Genomic DNA, 23,879 nt, shown 5'->3' with positions numbered 1-23,879 from the left:
GATGGGTTTTTAGCACTTGAGGAGACAGGCCCTGGTATCTTCCCTCCCTGAAACTGCATACATTAGCAGCTAGATATGCAACACATTCTGTCCCTTGAGGAACAACTGTCAGCTGACTGGATTCTTCCACTGGGGTAAATACTTAGGCCTGTGCAAAGTGGCAAGTATTTGATTTGGATTTGGCCGATTCTGAGGGACAATGATTCAATTCAGTGATTCAAGTCACTGCCTCCAGCTGACTTCCTGCCCTTTCGGCAGGGGGCTGGACTCGATGATCTCCCGAGGTCCCTTCCAGCCCTAATGTCTATGAAATCTATGAAATTTGGCCAAATCAGATTTGAAGATTTGGCCATAGACTAAACAGGCAGCAGCAGTCCTCAAGGATGCTGGACACAGCTGCCCCCAGCTGGTACGTCTGTTGTGGTGGGCAGAGGGGGGAAGGAAGGAAGGAAGGAAGTGGGGTGGGGGGGGGGACAGATCAATGACCCGACAGCAAGGGAGAGATTGGGGCTGGGACAAGCTGCCCAGCTAAGGCAGGGTAGCGTGGGATGCGGGTGCGGCAGTGCTGGGAGAGGGGGCTATGCCCTGCTGCCGCATGCCCAGCTGGGGTATGGGGACACGGGATGTGGGCACAGCAGTGCTGGGAGTGGGGGCTATGCCTTGCTGCCGCTTGCCCAGCTGGGGCGGGAGGGCAGGCAGGGCACGATGCAGGCACGGCTTGCTCTGGGCAGAAGGGGGCTAGACTCCCAGAGAGCAGCCTGGCCCAACCCACTCTGCTCAGATCCATAGGCACATACCCACTCCCATGCCCTCCTGGACTGGCAGCATGCAATGGTGGGAGTCCCCTCCCTGAGTCCCACACTCCCCACCCCGGCTGAGCAGCTTGTCCCAGCCCCCCCCCCGCAATCCCTCCCTTGCTGTGGGGCCATTGATCTGCCCCCCACAACACCCCTTCCCTACCCCCTCTGCCCACCACAGCAGACTTACCAGCATCCTCGAGGACTGCTGCCCGTTTAGTCTATGGCTGAATTTCTGAATCGGCACTGAATCCTTTCTGAATCGATTTGGAAGCTTCCAATTTGATTCAGACCTTTCAATGGGTCTTCTGATTTAATTAGGAGATTTGGCTGCTGAAATCGGGCTGAATCCCCGAATCGAATTGGCTACCAAAGCTTTGTCTAGCCCTAGTAAATACTAGCTCCTTTCCTCACTAAAGAACAGACCACAGCCAGCTCCTCACCATATCAACACCTGAGCCTTCATTGTCGCATGTGTTTTGGATAATTGATTCTAGCATTTGACTGTTACTTACCTCCTTCTTAATGCCATGAAATGTATAAAACCACTGCCTGGATTAATGATCCTGGCAGTTTCTGATAATGACCTTCCTGTTATGGGAAGTATACCTTCATTTCACTTGCTGTCATGGCTAGTTTTTTTTCCTCCTCAACAGCCAACTGCAGGGGCTGTGGGCGAAGTAGGCAGCTCTCCAATAATGTCACAGCTGAAATGATGGTGGGGGGGGAGGTTCTGTGCTAACATAAAAAGCTTCAGAGAAGTTGTTAACAGGCACTAAACATGGAAATCAGCATGAGATGAAAAACTGAAAAATGCTTCTGTCATGTTTCCTCACTCTCTCTGGAGAAGAGCCATTTGTCATACACCTCGTCATTCTTGCTTCTTGTTGCATAACACCCAGTATTTATCCACTCACAGCCCAGGTAGTCACAGGCTGCCATATTCGTGGCTAACACAGCAAATCAGAAGCACCTTCACCTCATTAGCTAATGCCTTTCTGACACGTTCACCTACAACTCCTATCTTAGCACAGCAGGGAAAAAAAAAAAAGAGGCAGAAACTCCAGGGTTGGAATCTCAGAATCCAAAAAAGGACCTAAAGCCTCCTTGCACCGTAAGAAAGGATGGTCCAAACCAGAGCCCGAATCTGCAATTTGACCTCCATGGCTGGATTCCTGCACCTACATGGAGCAATTTGGACACCAATGACATTGAGCAAAGAGGATGCAGGATCAGTACCTGTGCTGCCATAGTTCAGGGGTGTTTCCCCAGAATACTTTTTCCTCATTAACTGAGCTGTCATACTGCAGAGCAGACAGGCAGGACCAGGTCCTCATTTTGTGTCAATCAGTGTCACTCCACTGGCATAAGGAGTTAACTCTGTGTGCGGCCAGTACCTAGCACAATCAGCAATGAACTCACTGGCTTCTAGGTGTTCCTAGAATAATACATGTTAATAAATATTAATTTAAATACAGAATTTAAAAAAATATTAAACCATCAAACACCATTTTATATCAGCTGAGGACCTATAGCAGACTGACACAGGGCATCTGATCTAAGATAAAAGGAAAGTCTTTCACAAAATTGGCTGCTTTCCTGAGACTCTCTCTGCACAGGGCTTAGAAGAAGCGCGTGTTAATTTACAACTCAGCCATATGATTAAAACCCGCCTGCCTGACCCAGCCTGCCTTCATTAGCCCCCACCAAAAAGGTATATTTCAAACCACAAAAGCTTCTGTGCAGCATGCAGGAAGAAAAGAGAAAGACATCCATTACTCTCTCCGTAACGCTAGTGCAGACAGACAGGAGCTCTGGTGCCCCAGGGATAGGATGGGCAGAGTGAAAAGGAGTGCTCATTGCAAGGGGCTTTGAGTTAAATGAAGACAAGACAGTATAAGCAAAGGACACGAGGGGAAACACAGAAACTTGAAATCATGTACCCAAGTGTCCTGATTCAGAGCCCACAGCCCTCCCTACTGAACCATGCTGCCTTTCACATTTCTTGGATTTGTGACAGTAAATTTAAGAAGTTCAGATACTGGGCAATGGGCACCGCATCAGAAGGTCAAAGTGAGGCAATTGCTTTAGTTCCTTAGGATGGAGCTATGCCTCCTCAGACACCCTCATCTCCAGCAACTGGCTTCAAAGGACTTCCTAGGTGCTCTGTGCTTTCTTTAGGTCATTTTCCAGTCTTGCTTCATTATTCCCATCCAGGCACCAGTATGAGCTTTGAAATTACAGTTAACTCATTGTTTGCTGCAAATTGTATAATGTCCCTTTACCCTGTTGCACTTCTTATCCGATTTAATTTCACAAGGTACCATTATAGCTCTTATGCGCTAGCAAGTCACCATTCATCATTGCAACATAAAAGAAATTGGAAAACGGGATCAGATCTATTAAAATCTATAGAGGCTTCACTCTCAGTGTGACTCATGCACGACATTAATAGCAATCGGCCTTAGTCCACCATCATATACACAGTACAGTGATTTCAAAGAAGTTCTCTCACTTCCTTCCCAATAACTAATCAAGATTAAGCCTGTCCTTGTGAAAGTATCCATTTCTACTGAATCTTGGTTTTGCTGCTCCAGTACAGAGAGAAAGGGTTAAACATAAAATTCAGAGACAACTTTGCATTTCTCCTCCCTGGGCCTTGTCGCCCCCAAAAGCATTTGGAGTCTAAAATTCAACTTGGGAAGAGACTTTCAAAAGCAGCCTCTGCAACTACACCTGCATTTTTTAGAGTCTACTTTTTTATGCACATGCAAACCCCAAACACTTAAGCAAAAGCACAGATGCATAATTAGGAAGTGTTGCATGCTGGGCAGCAGCAGTGGCTGCCATTTGTACAACCCCTCCAAAGAGGTGTCCAGGGCGGATGCCCTGCTCACCCATTCCTAATTATGTTACTGCAATAGCAGTCCAACATATACCAGCAAGTCTAATTTTTGCATTCTGAAAAATATACACAGGAAAAACTGCAGGCATAATTTTAAGAACCTGGTTATACATCTTTTTAAAATGTTAGCCTGCAAACTCAGTGTCATAGGACTCTCTCACAAAGCAATATCATCAAAAAGTATCAGGACTGTAATGAAAGATGCACAAAATGTATGGACAGATCAAAGAGCCTTTGACATGAATAATATATTAAAATAGGAAAAAACATAAAGTTGCAAAGATAATCAGCCAAAAATTAGGAAATGCCCAACTTAGAGCTGCCTGTGCAATTTTAAATTAGCCTTTTTGTGCCTATGTATAATGATACAGGTCTTTAATCGCATGATCATCTACTAGTTTTGCTTCTGTAGTTCTGCCCCACCCAGTAGGCAGGATACACCTGCTCTGGGAATAAATTTCTTGGAGAAGTTGGAGGTGTACAGTGACTGAGGCAGGGGATTACAGAAAGAAAAAGGTAGATTTCAGGACTGAGAGAGTAGACTGGCCTGTGAAGAACTAGATTTTACCTCTGCCTCCTCTACAGAGTTCCCATGTGATGTTGAGCATGTAACCCACAGCAGAACTTTCAAAAGTGGGCACTGATTGATTTGAGACATGTGGGCACAGGAAAATTAACAGAAATTGGGAGTCTAAATCTGCAAGCCAGTTTTAAAAATCCCAGCCTACGCGTACATATCAAGAGATTCATGTTTCATTCTTTTCACAACCTCTTTGCAAATCTGCATCATCCCCATGCTAACGAGCATGCATGAGACCACACTGAGATAACTCTCACAAGATCAGGGCTCTAAGATGCTGCTGTACATTATTTCTGTTGAGAATACATGCATCCACCTCCTGACAATTGTCAAACTCAGTAAACCTATAAGAAAAGTCAGTTTTTGGACCCTCAGTAAAGCCAGAAATCCATGCATTAATCCTCATCTTCTACCTTCTGCAGCTAACTAGCTTCTTGCCTCTTGTTTACCTTGTACTTGAACAAATATTTCTGGGGACTTGATACCACAGAGATGCAGAGGCCACTGTTCATTCTGTCCTGCCACTAGAGTAATTTATCAAACTGCTTGTCCATTAGGACAATCCCGGGAACTATCCTGGTTCACACCAAGGATGTTCAGATTCTTATTAGGGCCAGGGAAAGAATTATTGTCCAAACTACTTTTGGACTTACTTTGGCAGCTAGAGCAAGCCTTGTCTTGCCAGCAGAGATAAAAATGGCTCTGCTGGAATAAAGGAGTCTCCGTTTTTCTGTCCTCCCACCACATGTATGAGCACCATTGCCCTCTGCAGGTGAACTGCTCAGATGTGTGCAGTCCCATTGCCTTATATTGGTTACATTATGTTGCACAAAATAGCTATAATGACTAGGGACCTACCAAAGTCATGACTGTGCAATTTTCATGGAAACCACAATTTTGGGTGAGCTCTATGAAAAAAGTACAAGTTCTGTGCTTTTGGTGGGCTCTCTAAAAACCTTACCAAAAAATAAAATGCTGGCAGGAGCCAGCAGTCCTTGTGGCCACTGCAGCCCAGCCACCCAGCCTGCTGGGGGGAAAAGGGGAGAGGGGGGCTGCTACCAGAGCAAGACGCTGGCAGCCCAGCCCCTTGCTACTGAGTGGCTACAAGGTTATCCATCATATAGCCCTGCCCCTCTCCACCAATTGGCAGCAAAGGTTGAGGCTGCATGAAGGACAGCCCTTGCAGACCATCAGTGGCAAGAGGCAGAGCCAGATGATAGACAGCCCTCACAGTCAATCAACAGGCGGGGGAAGGGGGCACCAGGCCCTTTAGCTCATCAGCGGCGTGGGGGGAGGGGCGGAGACCACGCTTACTCTATAAAAATGGGTGCCAGCCCCAGGATCTGCCCATGAAGTCAGCTGGCCACTGCTTCAAGTTAGGTAGACCCTGTAATGATGATGACATCTCTAAAGCTAGTCTGACTACATTTCCTTTCAGTACTTGTAGCTTAACTTTGTAAGCAAACCCCGACACTAATGCACAGGTGTGACGGCCACCACTTAATGCTTATTATTTACTGCAAGGAACTGCAGTAGGTTCAGCAACATAGTCCTTACAAAGAACAGAGGACCTTTACCATGCCTCTCTCACCGAGGGCCTATTCCAAAGCCCACTGATGTCAACAGAACATTTCTACTAACTTCAGTTGTTTAAGGGCCAGGTCCCTTAACCTAAGGTCCTGGACTGATATGGCTGCATTACACTAATTGGAAACATTTCGCTGCCATCACAAGGTACAATACAGACATACAGGTGGACCTGGGCTACACTTTTTTGAGTGCTAATGTGCTAACAAACGTATCCATTTCCAGCCCAGTTGGACAACTTGCATTTCTTGCAGTTAGCAGCAACTACTAATGGGAAGTAATGTCACTGGTGTTATATGCAAGCCAATAAAAATATGAAAATAAAAACAAACATCATTAAAAACACGGATCTACATAAGCTAGCAACAAACATCACAACAAATGTAACTTTCCCTTCTACTCATCTGGAACTGGAAGTGTTTAAAATAAATACTGGTACATCCCCAACCTCGCATCCCCTTCCCTGACCTCCCAAGAAAGAGAAAAGAAAAAGAAAAGAAAGAATGAGGGAAGAAAATCTTTTGGAGAGCAGAAATACATTTGTTTCCTTTGCTTTTATTAAAAACAAGTCAGCAGGCTTCCCTGAAAGTAAATGAGAAATAGACAGCACAGCATTTCTGTGGTAAGGAACCGAGTGCTTTCTGAAAGAATAAAACAAGCCATTTTAGCCACAATCTATTAGCCTCCAGTTTAGTTCAACAGGATATTGATCCTGGCTGAAGATACCAGAACTGTGATTTATTTTCTAATTAACAAGTTCTAATGTCTGATTTTGACAGACAAAATGTCTATCATCGCTGGCAACCACAACCCCAAAAAAAAAAACAACTCCAGGATCTGGGTTTGGGTGAGAAAAGAGGATGGAAAAAATGGATGAGAGAGCAAACATCATCTTGAAGAATATCTTTTGAGACAGGCAATCAGATCGTGTCAAAAGTTACATAAGGAACAGAGATTTGATAACAACAGCCCTTTCCCCTACACAAACTAGCCCTTTCCCTATGGAAGCAACTGAGATAGCAAATCCACTTTTTGCTTTCCCGCATTTTAGCTGAAAGCTGAAAATGGAGGTCAGATTTTCCAGTGCTCATCATTTCACTTTTCCAAAAATACAGGATTAACAGAAACTGTGTGCGTGTGCGTGCACGCACATGCACACGCACATGTGTAGAGTAATTTCTGTATCCCATAATGTTTATGTTGTCCCATAAAGCAGAAAATGTGAGAAATCAAAAATCAATGTGTGATATTTCAGTTTTCTGAAACTGAACTTTGTTCTGTGCTGGAGAATGAAATGAGTCCGTCTCCATTTCTGTGGAATACATGCCTATGTAGCCTTTACAGCGGGAGTTGAAGTACATATGGTAAAGAAAAAAGTTGGCAACAGAGAAGCTTGCAACATAAGTGTAGTAAGATAATATTACTGAAGCAGTCATTCCATATACAGATTGAATGCTTCCTGAAATGCAGATTTACTACCGTCAGTCATTTTTATTATGGTCTGACGGGTCTCTCTCATACACAGACATACACACCATGATCAAGTACTCTCAGATAAACTGATCTGATATACCCACACAAAGAAAAGAAAATTAAAGTTGCATTCATGTCACCAAGTAGCAAAATCTTCCCTGGAGAAATAATCAGGTTTGTTATTGGTAAACATTCTCCCTCCCTGACCTTTCTTTAAAGCCTTGCTGCTGCGATGTCATGATGATATCTCTTTGTAATAAAATGGCCTTGCTCAAGGCTTCCTGCGCACACAGGTTATTGAGGAAAAGTGGGTGACATTAACCGTTTCTGACTGGCCGTGGATGCCCAAACAACCACAGGGTTCTTGTCTCCTAGTCCAGGGCTCCTGGGGCAAGAATGGCAAACTAGAAACCTATTAACAGTCAAGGAAATCTAGAGTAGACTACAGCAGGCATTAGAGAAAATACTAATTTAATCCCCCGTGTGGAGGTGAAGATCTTTCAATACCACTTCTGTCCCAGCGGGCTCCTCCTCATTACTAGTATTGCAAAATCAGGTCCTGCTCTAGTAAGATGTTTATCTACCTAACTTCACGAGCAACTCAACTGCAACTTATGTGCCTGAAATTAGGCATGTACTCAACTTCCCTGCTGAATCCAGGCCATAAATTGTAGTATTTAAAGATGATGTGAATTTCTTCACTACAGATGGCTCCTGTACTTAACGTCACTCAGTTTACACTAAGTCCTCTCTGCATCACTTGCCTGGTAGGAAGTCCATGTACAAGACAACTTCAATACAACCCAGCTAGCGTCACCATTGGAAACCAGAAGCCTTGACGTTAACAGGATCATACTTCAAAAGAATACACATGTTTGCAGATGGCAACAGGGTTCCTAATTACAGCTGCCTACTCAAACTGATATTCTACAACTATGTTCAGAGATCAAACAGCACTCCAAATACTTGCAGATAGATATTATACTAATAAAATGTCCATGTCATACATGTGGCATTACACATTCATTTATAATTCTGTAAGTATGATGCACATATACAAGTAATCCATATACGGTGGCCAAACTTTGAACAACCGAGTCACAAATAGGAACCATTTAAAACAATGTATTTTGATTCTGCATTTCATGCCCTTAAAAAACACCCCACGCTAAATCTAAAACATTCCTACATAAACAAAAACATTACTGCAATTCGGAACAACACTTACATATGGCTTATTTTTTTAAAACCTGCTTAACTACCTTTGGAGTGAGTCAATACAACTTAGGCACATGCGTAAGTATTTTGCTAAATGAGGAGAAGTTTAAGTAAATGCTTACATGTTTTCCAAATCAGGGCTTTTTTTAAATGAGGGTACACTCTGAAATAGGATGTGAAACATCCTAACAACTTCAGTGGTTGTAGCAATTTCTATAATTCAGTTTTCAACCCCTAAAATTCCTAGTATATGAGCCATATTCTCCTTTTGGCTTCAGTCAAGTTACCCTGGATTTTACACAGAGTGCCAGTGGTAGGAAAATCAAACCCTATGTATTTATTTTCTTCCTCTCAGTGCATAACTAATTCCCTTCAGCATCTTGACAACCACATCAATACAAGGCTCTGAATACAAAAAGAATTACAATGATAATGCATCCAATAAATATAGTTGTATAAGTATGTACAGAATTTCTTAACAGCACTCTATTCCACATCACAAGCCAGGATATAGAGAATTCAAAATATTCAGACCCCATCTGTGCTCCCTGCGGTACCACAGACTAGAGGGATGCATGAAAAGAGTAACTAACTATTCAATGCAAAGGGCCAATTGTACAATCGTCTGAAAGCAAAGCTCCCATTAAGAGCATAAAGGTTCTCAAATGGATCTCCAGAAACCTTAACTTCTATTTTGGAATCTAAAGAAACACTTCATAAAGCCCCGCGGATAGACAAGTTATAAAGTATGACCTAAGCACCATAGATGATAACTGTCTCCCTGACAGAATAGCAGCTGTATTTCAGTTCAGACATCTGGTACTTAACATTATATCAGGAAAAAAAATAGAATTTTCAACTAAGCTCTCAAAAAAACTCACTCTTTTTTACTTCTTTTTAAGCTATAATTTTGTAGTGTGTTAAATTCATTACTTGTAAAACTTCATTGACTTTCACAGAACTGAAACAGCGTTAAAATGGTTATATGAACCAACAGCTTTTTATGTGCTTATTTTTGAAACTTTTGTAATTTTAGACTAGGGTTTATTTAAAATACCTTTTGAACACCTGTTACTATTTAGAACATAGAGAAAAGGAAAAAGTATCTCATAGTGTCTGAGTAAGATGCATGACAACAGATCTACAAATAAGTGTCCTCAAAACCTCTTTTTAGTTTGGTTCAAACAATGCTTCAAAAAATGACTCATTCAACACAATTGCCATTATTTAAAGACAATAAGGTCAGCCACGCACAAATTTAGAGTACGCTTCTTCTCAAATGGTTTAGAGTAACTCCTTAACCCCTCCTCCAAGCCATAATTAAAGAATGTTACACAACAAAGCAAACTTAACTCTTAGCAAACTTAAAGCAATAAGAAGTCACCTACCCTGTGAGGACCACAACAAAATCCATCACATTCCAGCCATTTCGGAGGTAAGAGCCTTTATGAAAAACAAACCCCAGAGCGATGATTTTTATACCAGCTTCAAAACAAAATATTCCAATAAAGTACGGCTCAGTGTCATCCTGCAAATAAGAGAAGAAAAAAAATACAACCCATCAGGACACATGCAGGAAAAAAAAACATTTCTGTGTTGGCTTCAAGTTCTGTGCAACCAACAATAAGACATTCAACTTGCAAGGCCTCCTACAATTTCTTGCTTACAGGGAAATCCATGTGTTTTTATGTTTACTAGATCTGAGTTTAAAAGTATTCTTAAATATTCCAGTGTTCTCTATATGGAATTTTGAATGTTTAGGAAACTTTCATTTTCTTTTGTTATGAACATCTGAGCATGCAAGCTTTAGAAGCCAAAATTCTCATAAAAAAAAAGAATTTAAGATTAAATATTTACCAAAAGCAAAATTTCAAATTTGAGATTTAATTGTAATATGAGAAGTTCTTTTGATGTTACTTAAGTCCATAAGCCATCTATTTTGGAAACAGAAATAAAAGCTTAAGACCCACCCAACCAGACAGTACAGCCTGGATCGTGAACGGGGATTGACAATTATTGGCAAATGAACTACTGATTGCAACTTATTCCTGGAGAAAGATGTAAATACTTCTAATTGTGAAATAATTTGAGAATTATGACCCAAGAATAAATAATTGATTTTCACAATTTTAAGGCAAATGCAACCAAAATTATTCATTGTTAATTTTTTATCTGTATTGGATTTTGAAGTACCTCCTCACTTCTTGCACTATAATTTCTCTGCCTTTCATCAAAATAATGTATTCCTTCAGTTGTTCCTCATTACCCTTCTCTTCCTTGTCTCCATTACCTAAAAACTGTCCCTCATTTATTTTTCTTTGACTCGACACCCGACTCAAAATTCCCATTCACTTTATTTGGAGTTTTGCCCCATCTAGCACCACAAGACTGAAATCTTTACAGGGAGTTGGTTGATGGATTTAAACTTTACCCTGTCAGTTCATGGGTGGGGACCATTTTTATTCTTTTTTTTTTTATTCAACACTACACATATATTTGTGGCATTGCCGACACTGAATCTTAATCTAGTGATTCTAAAATCTTATGCAACTGCTAGAAGCTTACTGCCTGTTCCCAAAGGTGTACGTAGTTCAGTTTGAGAAACTCTGAACTCATCTGTATATCAGAACATTATCTTCGATGTGAAACAGAAATGACTGGTGCTGGAATTAAGACACAAGCCAGGAGTTAGAAAAAGGGAACAAAAGTAAAAACATTTGTATAGGCTATACAACTGTCCCACTTTCTGAGTGGGTTAGGCCCACGCTGCTTTGTGCATTTTTGTGCCTAAAATGCACAAAGATTTTAATGGGAATGAGACACCAAAACACCTATAAGAATCTTTGTACCACTGACTTTGAACAAATTTAATGCTCCTAAGTCTTTAAGGGAGTTTAAAACATTGTATGCAGTGGGCACATCTACACATTCATTAATGTGCCACGGTTACTGCGCATTCAGTTTAGTATCCGTCATGTCAGGTACTAAATGCACCGTAATCAGCACTACTGTGCATTAGCACAGATGAACACGTTTTAAGTGACATTAATGTGCATTACTAAATCTACTGCACATTAACATGGTTTTTGCCAGCTGTGCTAATGATTAGCAAAATTAGTCGTCTGCGCATTCTCTCAAGTAGACGTGCCCAGCGAGTGAGGTTCCTGCCCAGTGCAGTGCCATCAAACCCTAGTGCAGTTCCACTGGGGGTAAAATCTGACTCGGCATATTCTGGGGGAGGAACAACAGCACTTTAGGACCGAAAGATAAAAAATAAGGAAGTGAATTTAATACAAAAATGGACTTTGCAAGCCTGGCAATTCTGGCTCAGGTATCCAACCCAACCCCTCCATATGTGCTCACACTTTGTATATTGTACATACTACAAAAAGCCTTGTTCTTACCAAAGGAGGAGGAGAAAATACCCCTCCAAAGCAGACATACACAACAGCTACAAAAGCAGCATTAGCATGCACCCACATTCAGCAAACTTCTCATAACAATCTGCGGCCAACGCATTATTCACTTAAGAAATTTGCAAATCTTTGGAAACAGCAATTACACCTAAAAAAAAAAAAAAAAAAATCCTGAAACTCTCAAACTTGTATGCAGCACCCTCCCCACCCTTTACCCATAAAGAAATAATCCACACACAGATGGCTGTTCAGATCCTGTTGTTAAGGGCATTGAATGTTTCAACTTAAGAAATTTGCAAATCTTTGGAAACAGCAATTACACCTAAAAAAAAAAAAAAAAAATCCTGAAACTCTCAAACTTGTATGCAGCACCCTCCCCACCCTTTACCCATAAAGAAATAATCCACACACAGATGGCTGTTCAGATCCTGTTGTTAAGGGCATTGAATGTTTCAAGTTTTGAAGGAATCTCAAGCTTCTACATGATAAGACCTGTTCAGCTGCAGTTTCTCCCATCACAATTAAGGGATTTGGAGACTCAAACCCAATGGAAATAAAAGGTATTAACCATTTATACCCTCTAGGATTAGACTGAAGACATAATATGTGATTTTTACCCCGGGGTTCCCTCCTCCCCACTTTAACTGCTTTCGTAATTTGAGAAAGAGCAGACTAGACAGAAGTTATGCTCCCTGCCCAACCCTTCTCTGCAGCCTTTACCTCTTCCAGCCCCCACTGCACCCTACAAATTATTCCCCCTTTAAAGCAGATAGCCCATGATTCCTTTGCTGTAGTGTATATGCATTTTCCTTCTTTTACTTGAGAACCACCTCACAAGCTCTCCCACCCACCTAGCAATACGAGAAAATACTGACATCCCCCCTTTGCAAGTAGGGGATGCAGACTGCAAAATCCTCAGCATGAGAAATTATGATTTAAAGAAACATCCTTCTAACCAACTCTCTCCAACAGGAGCTATGCTTGTTTGAGGAAAAGAAACCAAGATGGAGGACAAGTCATTCCCAAGATGTGAATGAGCTTTGACCCATGTAAGTGGAAAAAGCAGGATGCACAATCATCTGGGAGTCACAATGGGGACACAAGGAATAAAGCTGCCACGTCACTCCTTCTTTGTGCAGCAGGGACAGGGGGTCACAAATGACCCTCCCTGTATGTCCCTTTGGGCTTAGTCCTTTCTTCTCCCAGAAGAAAGGGCTTCCTTTTCTAAAACCTAGCAAATAAATAACATCTTCTTGCTCTTCAAGCATGTCCCATGACCGCCTTCAAAATCTGAATTCCACATGCCTCACTACTTTGGAGACTGCCATCCTAAATTTTCCCCAATACAAAATCTCTTCCACCCACTTCCTCCAACAAAATCTCCAAACTGGTACTGCCCTGACTGCTTCCTCATGAGCAGGAAGCCATATATACATATATATGTATGTATATGTATATATAATTTACTACAGGTCACATGTTTAATGAGCCATGTGCCCTTCTGATCATAAGGCCTAGTTTAAAGGGACCAGAGCTCAGAAGAGATGCACTAGGCTGGAATGTCTGAATGTACTTCAGGAATTTATGGAATAAGTTGCCAAACAGGGAGGGGAAGACATAAGTCCTTGGCAGCTCCAGTGACAGAAAAAGATTCAAAAATAGGGTAATATACTTGCTTTAAAAAAAAAAGAAAGAAAATAAAGCATCAGGACTGGGTTAAACTGCTGGAAGTTGCTTTCTCCAAGCTCACTATCATCAAATGCCACAGGGTCAGTCTAATGAGACCTCTCTCTTGCTCCTATCTGACAACAGGAATGCTGCTGTCACTCAAGGAGAAGTCTTCAGGTCATCATGCAGCCCCAGTTAATCAGCCTTTCCCCCATGAGATGACAATCCACTACGAGCATCTGTATAAGCTCTGCCAGCAGGCTGCTAATTATGGCTGCAATCAGGCTTGAGATTGGGCCAGACCCTTTTAAGAAATAAAATTTCAAATGGGAAAACATTTATGATTCTGGAAATGGTTTCCCATTTGAAGTGTTATTTCATTACTATTCCAAGTCTACTGCCTATATCTTTCCTGGGGCTTAGGATGACACACCTAATAGGTTTGGGTATGTTGGCAAACCAGAGCTTTGTTCAAACAGAGGTTAAGGTGAACAGCTCACATATGACTGCATTGAGCACCTGTGGCTCGGATAAAGAATGAAATCCATTAGCCAAGGGAAATAGCTGTCATGCTGAATAATTAGGAAATTGCCTATGCCCCTCCTCCATGTCAAAAACATCCAGGAAAGCCAACCTTTTAGAGTCTTAAAGCAGTACGCAAAGCTCAAAATACAGAAAGTTCTTGCATCTTAAAACAGAATAGGGACCAGAGGTAGGCAAGAAATAGCTTCCCAGTCTTGCAAAAAATAGTTAATTAAACAACAACAACAAAAACTTTCACATTGCATGCTGGGATAAATTCAAAACTTTAACCCTGTCATGAAAAAAAACAGGGAGACCAATCCGACCTCGGGATTAGCAAAGCCCAGCGGACAGGGCACGCAGCTGTCCTGCTACATTTGAGGTGACTGCAGTAAGCGGACGGCTACTGGAGGTAAGAGAAAGATCTTTCCTGTTTGAGTTGTTCCACTTTGCATAAATCATTGCATATGTATTGGCCAAAGAAAGAGAAACTACTGCTCAGCAGTTAGGACACTCAGCTACAGTATGAGAGAACCAGGTTCAAGTCTCTTCTCCAATAAATATTTGATTCCTAGAACAAAGTGAAACAACTACAACAAGAAAGATATGAGAGGACCCCTATGCCAGTCTAGCCAACAGCTCAAGAGTGGGGGCATTCACCTGCTGTACAAGACAGTTAGCTGTAAGTCTCTTGTCTGAATCAGGAAAAGTAGCAGCTTGAACCCAGATCACCCATGCCTCGGCTGTGTCCCTCACCCACTTGGCCTAGTAGTTATTCAGGGGTAGATTGCATCAGAAATACCATCTTTAAACAATAAAAAACATTTCTGATGAAAGATTTTCTAGAACACGAACAATCCTGCACAAACATTTTGGTTTTGACAAATCAATATTTCCCAACAAAAAAAATTTTATTGGAAAATTTCCAACCAGTGGACATTGGTTCCAACCAGTGTGGACAATATTAACACTGAAGCCCATGTGCCAGACAGGAGAGTGGAGTATACCAGAGAGCAAATCAATGTGTTATGCCCAAAAGAGCCTGCAAAGGCTACATAGAGAAGCATAACAAGTAAGAATTACATCTTGCCACCATGCAACTGCCTCCAGTTTTTGCATGCCATTTGCATGGCAGAAACACAAATTGCATGCAGTCAACAGAAGACATCAGGGAAGATCCTTCATGTCCACATTATTCCATTTTTTTGAAAAGCTTTAGTTATGCTGAAATGTTGCACATTGTCACAGAGTGGGGCCTAGGAGCGGCCGTGATCCCTCTAGCGCCCCCCCTACCGTGTCAAATAGGTGATCCAGCACCCTATTTTCTCACCCGCCACATCTTGTTGGTATATATAAGTTTCTATGGGAGGCTGCCTTTGATCCCCTTGTCCACGGTGTTATGCTGATACTATCCCCCGTTCCGTATGGAGTGATCCGGTGCACCCCAGCCTTATGGGCAGTGCGTGCCTCCTACCTCCCCTTCAGCACGCCCCAAGCCTCGCAGCTCTTCTGGACGTTATCTGGTCCAATTCCTTTCTGCGCCCTGCCTAGCGCCCCTGGGCTTGTCATGCAACCGGCGCCCCGAGCCTGTCACACAACCAGCACCCCTGGGCTTGGCACGCAACCGGCGCCCCTGCTCTAACGCCCCTGAGCTTGTCACACAACCGGCACCCCTCTATTCGTTAGCCCTCTCGGACTTACTGATAGTACTCCTCCCAATTGGGCTCAGGCGGCCTGAGCCTTACCTGGCCCCTTTGACCCCTCGGGGTCCCCACCACTGGGAAGCCCCTCGGGGATCCTTCTCAGTCTGCACCCCTCCTGGGGTTTCTATCAATAGTATACTCCCACTCCTGGGGCTTCGCTCAATACTTGCCCTCACCTGGGTTTCTCTCTGTAGGCGCCCTCTCGTGGGGCTTCCCTCAAGTATGCGCCCGCTCCTGGGGCTTCCCTCTGCCCTCTTCGGGCTCTCTGTAATCGCGGACTTGCCCTCTCCAGGCTCGTCTCTCTAGTAGCACCCACCCTGGGCTTCTCTTCGTGTGGCTCTCCCCTTGGAGCCTAACACGAGCCCCTGCGGGCTTCTCACTGGTGCTCCTTGCCAGTGGGGCTCAGGTGGCCTCAGCCATGCCTGGCCCCAAAATCCTCTTTGCCCTTCTCAGGGCTGGGGTCTTGCACCCCAACTACGGTGCCCTCACCAGCACTGTGCCCCTCCCCAGGGCTGAGGCAGTACACCCCGCAATGGAGCACCACACTCCAGTGCTGGGAGCACCCCCACTCTACTGGGGCACTCCTAAATGAGGCCTCCTCTGTCCCCTCATAGCCTCACCCGGTCCTCCGGTGTAACAGTAATGAAACAGAACCATAAGCTAAACGGCTGTAACACAACAACAAGCCTCCTGGCTATAACATAGGATTTAAGCTCACTTGGCTCTCTTGCAATGACCTCCCCGTCAGGGTTCTTTCCACCCTCACCATGGTGTAGCCACTTGGGTTATCAGGCTGCAACAATCGGCTCTGCTCTGCTTGACTCTACTGCAGAGCTCCCACACCTCAGGCTACCAGAAGGGAACTGCTGCTAGGCTTCAGCCTGGGTTGTTTATAAAGGCCAGGCCCTGTCCCCTTCTGGTCACCTGGGCTCCCCTGGAGATTGGCAGCTGCCCTTATTCATTCATAGGAACAGGGCACCTAAGTGCCCCTGTGACACACATGTAAATGCCAATCTGTGCACAATTATTTCTTCCCATGTGTTGTATAAAGATTTGTGACCGTGGATGAGTAATGCAGCCAAAGACAGCACAGTCAGCTGAGCCGGTGGTGGTAGTAGAAACTGGCATCCCTCTAAACTGAGAATAACTATAGCTAGGTGGAAATCTGGCCCAGAAGCTATTCCACCTATATAAGCATCTAAAACTTCGCTTTCAGTTGCCCAAAACTTACGCATCTCCCTCAGGAAACCAGTCCCACTCCACCTGTCCCATTCTCTCAAATTGCAACCTAGTGCATTCCCAGAGGATAATTCATTTCCCCCTTCCAGAATCATGTAGGTCTTCCCATCTGAGAATGGGCAACAGGCAGTCTTATGTTCCAGAAGGTAATTTTATTCATTCCAGGAATATGCACGTGCCTCTTCCAGTTTCGCAATGAGCAGAGCTATGGCAAACTTACATCATGTCAACATCCAATTTGATCCAACTTGCTAAGAATGGAGGCATCATGTTGTGATCCAGCTAACTCAGAGGGGACATCTATCAGCGCCTCTAACAGATTGATAGCACAAACTGCTATATATAAAGGAGAAACTGAGATGCCTGCCCACCTTTTGACCAATAGCTTAATGATGACAGCATTTGCCCACGAGGTGGGAGACCAAGAATCTATAGACAAACTTGTATTTCCTGCTTCCCAGGACAGTAGCCAAATACTCAGGCCTTAGGCTAGTCAAAACTGACAGCATCGTCTACCTCTCCAGTTAAAACTGGACCACTGGGAAACAAGGAATGCAACTGTTACAGGACCAGAAAGACCCCAAGCAAAATGGACTGTGACTTATCCCTGAAGGACCGTGACTCCCTAATGCGCAGCAAGGTAGGCACTGCCATGGGAGGGAAACCTGGCTTCTGGATCCTGTTCCCAATATATTCCTTAAACATTTTATCTAATAACTTTAATGCAATATGCACAAAGAATCCTAAGAGGAAGAACTAGCAGTCAGGACTCCTCTAGCTATTGCCCTAACCATTATGTTACAACACGCCCCCTTGCACTGTTTGTTATTTTATATTCAACAATCACCGATTATAAAACAGAAATGCTCTGGGCAGCAGGGACCAGAACAGGACTCCACTCCTAAAGGGCTATGCCTCTCCTCACTGCATGAGAATGACACTCTCATTTGCTCTGCATCTGGCTCTGTGACTTTTGCACTCCTCGTTGACCAATGGCCCAACTACAACAAGAAGAGTGGGACATGCTCTCATCTGGGCCCTTCCGGGTGAGGTCAGCCTAAAATCCACATCCCCCAGTTCCTGAACAGGTGTGGCTTAACCATGAAGCTATCTGACTGAAGATGTGTGATACCACCATGATGCTTTACCTTTGTATAATACAGCCTCTGCACATAGATTTTCTCCAGATAAGGAATTAAGTATTAATGTGCATTCCCAGGTGGAACCGGATCACAACAGATTGAAATGAAGTTAAATGCTGAGGTGGCCATATTGGATCGTCTTTGAGTACATGCAGTAGTAGCCTCGGTCTGCTCACCTAGCAATCTATTCAGGACAAGATGCTGGAGCATAAGGATATTCGGCACCTCAGCAGAATCGTAGCTGTTGTGCATGATGAAATTGTGTGCAGTTATTTAGATGCTTAAAGTTGCATACCAGGCATTTAGATCTCTTTGACACGGAATAAGATCTATGCCTTTATTTTTAGAACCAAAAAAATATACATCTTAACCAAAAAACAAAGAAATCCTGTAAAACTTTTTGCAATTCTTCCCCCACTCCCCCCTTCACCTTTTTGACCAGCTCTAGAAACTGACCTCATGCTGCACAAGGATCCACTGGACTTTCAGATAACTGGCCAGCCATTTTATCTCTTTACAGTATCATCTCTCTCTCACATTCCCCAGAAAGTGGTGACACGGAAATCAAGCTTCTTGGAATCTGTCGTCACGCAATGGCTACCACTCTCATTTGGATTTTTTTAAATTCATTTATTCTTTTTTAGTAAACACAGGCAAAGCCCTAAGTCATTAAACCAAAAGGACCAATTTCTAGTCCTAATGAAGTCAAAAGTAGAACTCCTGCTGATTTGAATGGAATTAGGGTATGTTCCAATGTATGTGAAAATTACTGGGATTTTTCCCACTCAGCAGTTTATTGTGGATTCTTACCATTTTCAAAATGAAATAATTTACACTTTACATGGGAAAGAGGAAAGTGTTTTGGAGCTGTTGAAAGTCAACAGAAAATATTTCTCATTAGCGACACTGGGGTTTTTTTGCAGCACACTTTGAAGACAGAAATATCATATGAAATTAAAGCAACACACAGCCAATCTTTATTATGACTCTAGTAGTGCTACAGGGAAAATGGCCTTATCAGGGCTGGCTGAGAGACACTGCTTTAGAATGCCACTGAGTCATAGGCCTGGGGGTGAATTCTTACCTCAGCAATAGGAAGAACTGGCAGTGGGGTAGGAAGGAACTGGGTGTGCTTCATGTCACTCAGCGGTGACTTTTCTGACTCAGTAAAAGAGTAACACTGACAGGAAATGAAAGGAGCCCTTACAAGACAGCATCTGTGAGACACAGCTTTAAAGGATAGAGTTAAAGCAATACAGGAAGGGACCAGAAAAGAAATTCTCCAACCTTCAGATTCTGGGTGCAGGACTCTCCCCCACCCACATCCCCTCCTGTTGAATCTGGAGAATGATAGTGGTACACACCGGATTTGCTAACAGTGATGCTTGTGGCTTGAAATAATCCAGCATTGAAGTGTTTGAGGGTCAGGATTGATTATGAAGCCATTTTGTTCACTCAAACTTGTAATGATCACAGAAGAAAAAGGTACTAGTCCTTGGTCTGTGCAGAGGCAAAACTCCCTTTGAAGTCATAACTCCTGCATCCCAGCCTATGCATTAATCAGAAAACCATCCTTCCCCAATTAAGACATATTAAGACCCATTATAATATACTGCCATATAACGGTAAAAAGATTGAGCATTATATATACACAAACGCAAGTTCCCACTTTTACTTTCCACTCTTAAACAAAAGATATTTTATAGCGGAAAAAAGAATATATATTAAATTAGGAGACTCGTGGGCACCACCAAGATACATTCACTCAAGCAAGGGGTGCAAAATAAATGACTGGAGAGACATGTCCATTCCTAGCACCTATTATTTTATATCTTGTATTAAAGAATAACTTGGCTCTTGAACCTTGCCCAGTGCCATAGACTATTTTGGAGACTCAAAGCTGCAGAGATTAGGAAATTGCAGCAACAATGGAACCGGGGCTCCTTAATTTCTCAGTTTTTGGCTTTAAATCTAATCTTATTTTAGTCTGCATAATTTAATTGATACATGTAAAACACATGTAGATTCAGATTTAGCCTCAAACCAAGCAAGCAAAAATTTCCATTCATTCTGGCCTGGAAGATGTTCCAATTTGTTAAAAGAAACAAAAAATAAACCAAATATTGCTTTTATCCCCCCTAGAGTGATGACAAATGAAAGAACCATTTTGAAGTTATTCTTGTTTTTGCTTCTGAAATAAGGTAATTGGACTCATTACCATAAAGCCTGCTGGTAAATTATTTTTCTTTGTAAAACTGTTTTCTTTTTGGTAAGAACATAATATTGTCTAATCCAATAAATTTCCATTGAAGAGTTTCCAGTATCCCTCAGTAAGAAGATAATACGAAGTATACAGAATGCCAAAAGGTTACTATATGCTACAACTTCCTGGGAAAACACCCAAGAGGGTCATTCAATTCTACATATAGTCCTAAAGACGTTAGAATTCCCTTTCTACCTTAGTCTCTAACAGCTTGAGTTTTCTGGTCTTCAAAGCATGCTGTAACATCTGGTTTTTTCCTGCTTTGACTCTAAGAAGAGAAGTTGGGCCGGCTGGTGTGGTGCAGAATTCTGCTGGAGATGGTCTGAGGAGTTGCAACCAGTTTTGGGTCAGATTTGTGTAGCCATGAGGTTGTTTGATAAGATGTAGTTTTAAAGTTAAGGACACCCAGAACACTGGGTGGTTGGGTGCTCACTTTCCAAAGATGAGAGAAAAATCTAAATAAATGAAACTCACCAGTCTCTCCGACATGGGTGTCTTGTCTCCATCTGGTAGATGCTGCTCCAAAGCAAGCACAATACAGTTGGCTATAATGGTGGCTAAAATCATGTATTCAAATGGAGTGGGGGACAATGGTTAAAGAAAACATCTTTAAACACTTGCAGATGTTGATCATTCAAATCCCATTCATGCACTATGGAGACCCTGTGGTTAAGGCCTCACTCCTTTCTAACAAGGCTTCAGGAGATTTTAGGTTAGATCTTAGGAAGAACTACTTCACGGTAAGGGCGGCCAGAGCCTGGAACAGGCTTCCCAGAGAGGTGGTGCTCTCACCTTCCCTGGAGATCTTCAAGAGGAGACTGGATAGGCACCTGGGTGGGGTCTTGTGACCCCTGCCACCCCCAGTGCTCCTTCCTGCCCATGGCAGGGGGTCGGACTCGATGATCTAGCTAGGTCCCTTCCAACTCATTGATTCTACGATTTTTAACAAACAAACAGAAAAAAAAAAGGTCACACTGGTTGTTTGAAAATACAGATTGATGGGGTTTTCCCTTCTACAAATTGAGGCGGTTTTAAACTTCCCCTCAGAGCCAAGGAGTTTGGCTTTTAAATAGGACTAAGGCACTTAAAAGTGTCCCAAAATGGACAGTAAAATTAGATGTCCTTGGCTGAAATATTGCTCAGCGATGCCACATAATTGAAATCATGAGTGTTGTATAAATAAGTAATAGTTTGGAAATCAAGGTTTCGGAGTCCAAAACGTGAACTGCAATTCCAGCTTACAGTGAACAATATTTTCAGTGTACCCTATAGGGTTGTATGGCCGCTGAAGGGAAAACGTTTACTAATTACACATCATAGTGACACCAACTGTGAATACATCTTCCCCCTTCGCTCTCTCTTCCGACGCGCACATGGGCATATCCCTGCCTGACCCCAGAACTAAACGGTAGCTCAAGGAGGTGAATGAGATTTTCAGCACCTTGGAAAGCGCTAGGCACCGACTACTGGTTTTGCCAATTTTGTTGCAATAGCGTTGCTGGATCCAAGCTGCTGAACTCCCCCCAAACACCTTGGCAGGGAGATGGAGAGGGCTGGGGGCTGCACCTAGGCATGCACAAAATGCGATGTTATAACTGCCACTGGGGTTTTGCTGTTTGTGTATTCAAAAACTTCATTGCAGCTGCCCCGAGGTAGGCAGACAGGGAAGCAAAGCGATTTTTGCGCTCTTATAATATTACACAGGGAAATCAGTGTGGAAAATGTACGCTCTCCAAATGGATTGATCTCCCCTTATTACAACCCCCACCCCTCAAAGTTAATGCTGTGGAGGAGTGAACAGGAACTGGACTCGGTGGCAGTTGGAAATGTTGCTAGGAGGCTGTGAAGAGGCCTTGCTGCTGTTAGCCGAGGATTAATAGGCGTGTGTGATTTCAAATGAAAAGAAAACAACAAGCTCCCCTGAGATCCCCAGTGCAACGTACTCCTGCTGGTGCACGTTATCCAATACACGCACACACACACCCTGGCAACCTCCCACTAATCTTAGAGGAAGAACCTGGCTCCCTTTGCCAAGGTTTTGGATCCCTGCTGCATGCATCACCACCGAAGCAGAGTCCCCTTCAGAGGCAGATCTCTGCAGATCACTTGGCCAGGGAGCTGGTTCTGAGATTAAAAGCATCTGCCCCTTTCACAACACAGCGATGTGTCTCTTCATTTACTGCCTCACTCTCCCCCCACAATATATATATCTATATCGATATCTCTACGTAGATATATAAAGATACCTATATAGAGATATCGATATAGATATATATAAAGGCACTACCCCCTTCAGCTCTCCTGACCAAGGGTGTTTGTGGTACCCAATTCAAAATGACAAGGGCTAATGTCAATTCTACATGAGGCAGTATGGGCAAGGTGGTGTACTGAAAATAAAACACACACACACGCACACACACACACACACACACACACACAGGCTGCAACAACTGTGTATGGAGTGTCAGTAAGGGTACCTTGAGACTGCTGGTGTCCCTGGACTAATGCAGCTTGCCTGCCAAGGTGTCACCATTTTACCCCACATTTCCTCCCCCCTCGGAGGAGCGGAAAGGTTACGCTCCGTACAGAAGAGCCGCAATTTACCCCGGGTGTCCTCTCGGATTCAACGGCACGAAATACAAACACAGGCGCTCGCCTGCTGTAGGCGTCCGCATCTCTGGATGCGCGCACACCCACACCCACAGAGGGAAATGCCTGTCATTTCACACACACGCACATTACAGGACTCACGCGCCCCGGTCGTGGAGAACCGCAGGGTTTTATTTCCCCACACGCGCAGAGCCATCTCCGCCCATCCCTGGAGCTGCACCATCCCCGCACACACACTCACACACGCACGCACACCGGGGCACACCCTCGCTCACCGCCCGGGCACCCAGGCGGGCCCGTCCTGCCCGCCACGGACCCCCCAGAAAGGATATGGCCACTCCGTTATTCGCTTGGCGTATTTCCGTATAACGTTATCTTCGCTGAAGATGAAGAGGGATCTGTTGACGGTGAAGCAGTTCTGCTTGACGGGGATGGGGTTGTAGAGAGCCATGGTCCGGGCTCGCTGAGCCATGGACTGCTTGTAGACCCTCTGGCCGGGCTGGGGGCCGCCTTGCCGGCTGCTGCCCCGGCCGGCCCCGGCCGGACCCCCGCCTCCATAGCGGCTGGGCAGCTCCTCTCCGAAGCGAGCCATCGCGGCGAGGCGCAGAGCCGGGCGCTGCAATCCCCAGTGGCGGCCGAGGCTGGGGGAAGACGCATCCCAGCGCCCCGGGCTCTCCCTCCCGCCGCTCAGCTCCCGGCGCGGCCGCCTTCCCCGCGGCTGGCCCGCATGGCTCCGCCGGCAGCGCCCAGCGCCCG

At 43.9% G+C, this 23,879-nt stretch overlaps 1 protein-coding gene across 4 annotated transcripts in view; it reads right to left on the bottom strand.

Moving 5' to 3' along the window:
• The window catches only part of CACNA1B (calcium voltage-gated channel subunit alpha1 B), a 475,064-nt gene extending 451,272 nt beyond the window's left edge, over window positions 1-23,792 (bottom strand). For 3 of the 4 annotated variants that reach the window (XM_019540607.1, XM_019540608.1, XM_019540609.1), the window contains exons 1-2: window positions 20,988-21,088; window positions 9,949-10,088 (exon numbers count right to left, since the gene is read on the bottom strand). In XM_019540607.1, the coding sequence (XP_019396152.1) occupies window positions 9,949-10,088; window positions 20,988-21,080 (233 nt within the window). In that variant the 5' untranslated portion in view covers window positions 21,081-21,088. Of the gene's footprint in view, window positions 1-9,948; window positions 10,089-20,987; window positions 21,094-23,455 lie in introns of those variants that run through there. The other variant, XM_019540610.1, reaches the window with a different exon arrangement.
• Window positions 23,793-23,879: the final 87 nt, after the last annotated feature.

The sequence above is a fragment of the Crocodylus porosus genome, unplaced genomic scaffold, assembly GCF_001723895.1.
Source record: "Crocodylus porosus isolate Cpor-Errol unplaced genomic scaffold, CroPor_comp1, whole genome shotgun sequence".
Lineage (NCBI taxonomy): Eukaryota > Metazoa > Chordata > Crocodylia > Crocodylidae > Crocodylus > Crocodylus porosus.
Note: the sequence above shows the minus strand (reverse complement) of the source record. Positions and strands in the feature narration are given on the sequence as shown.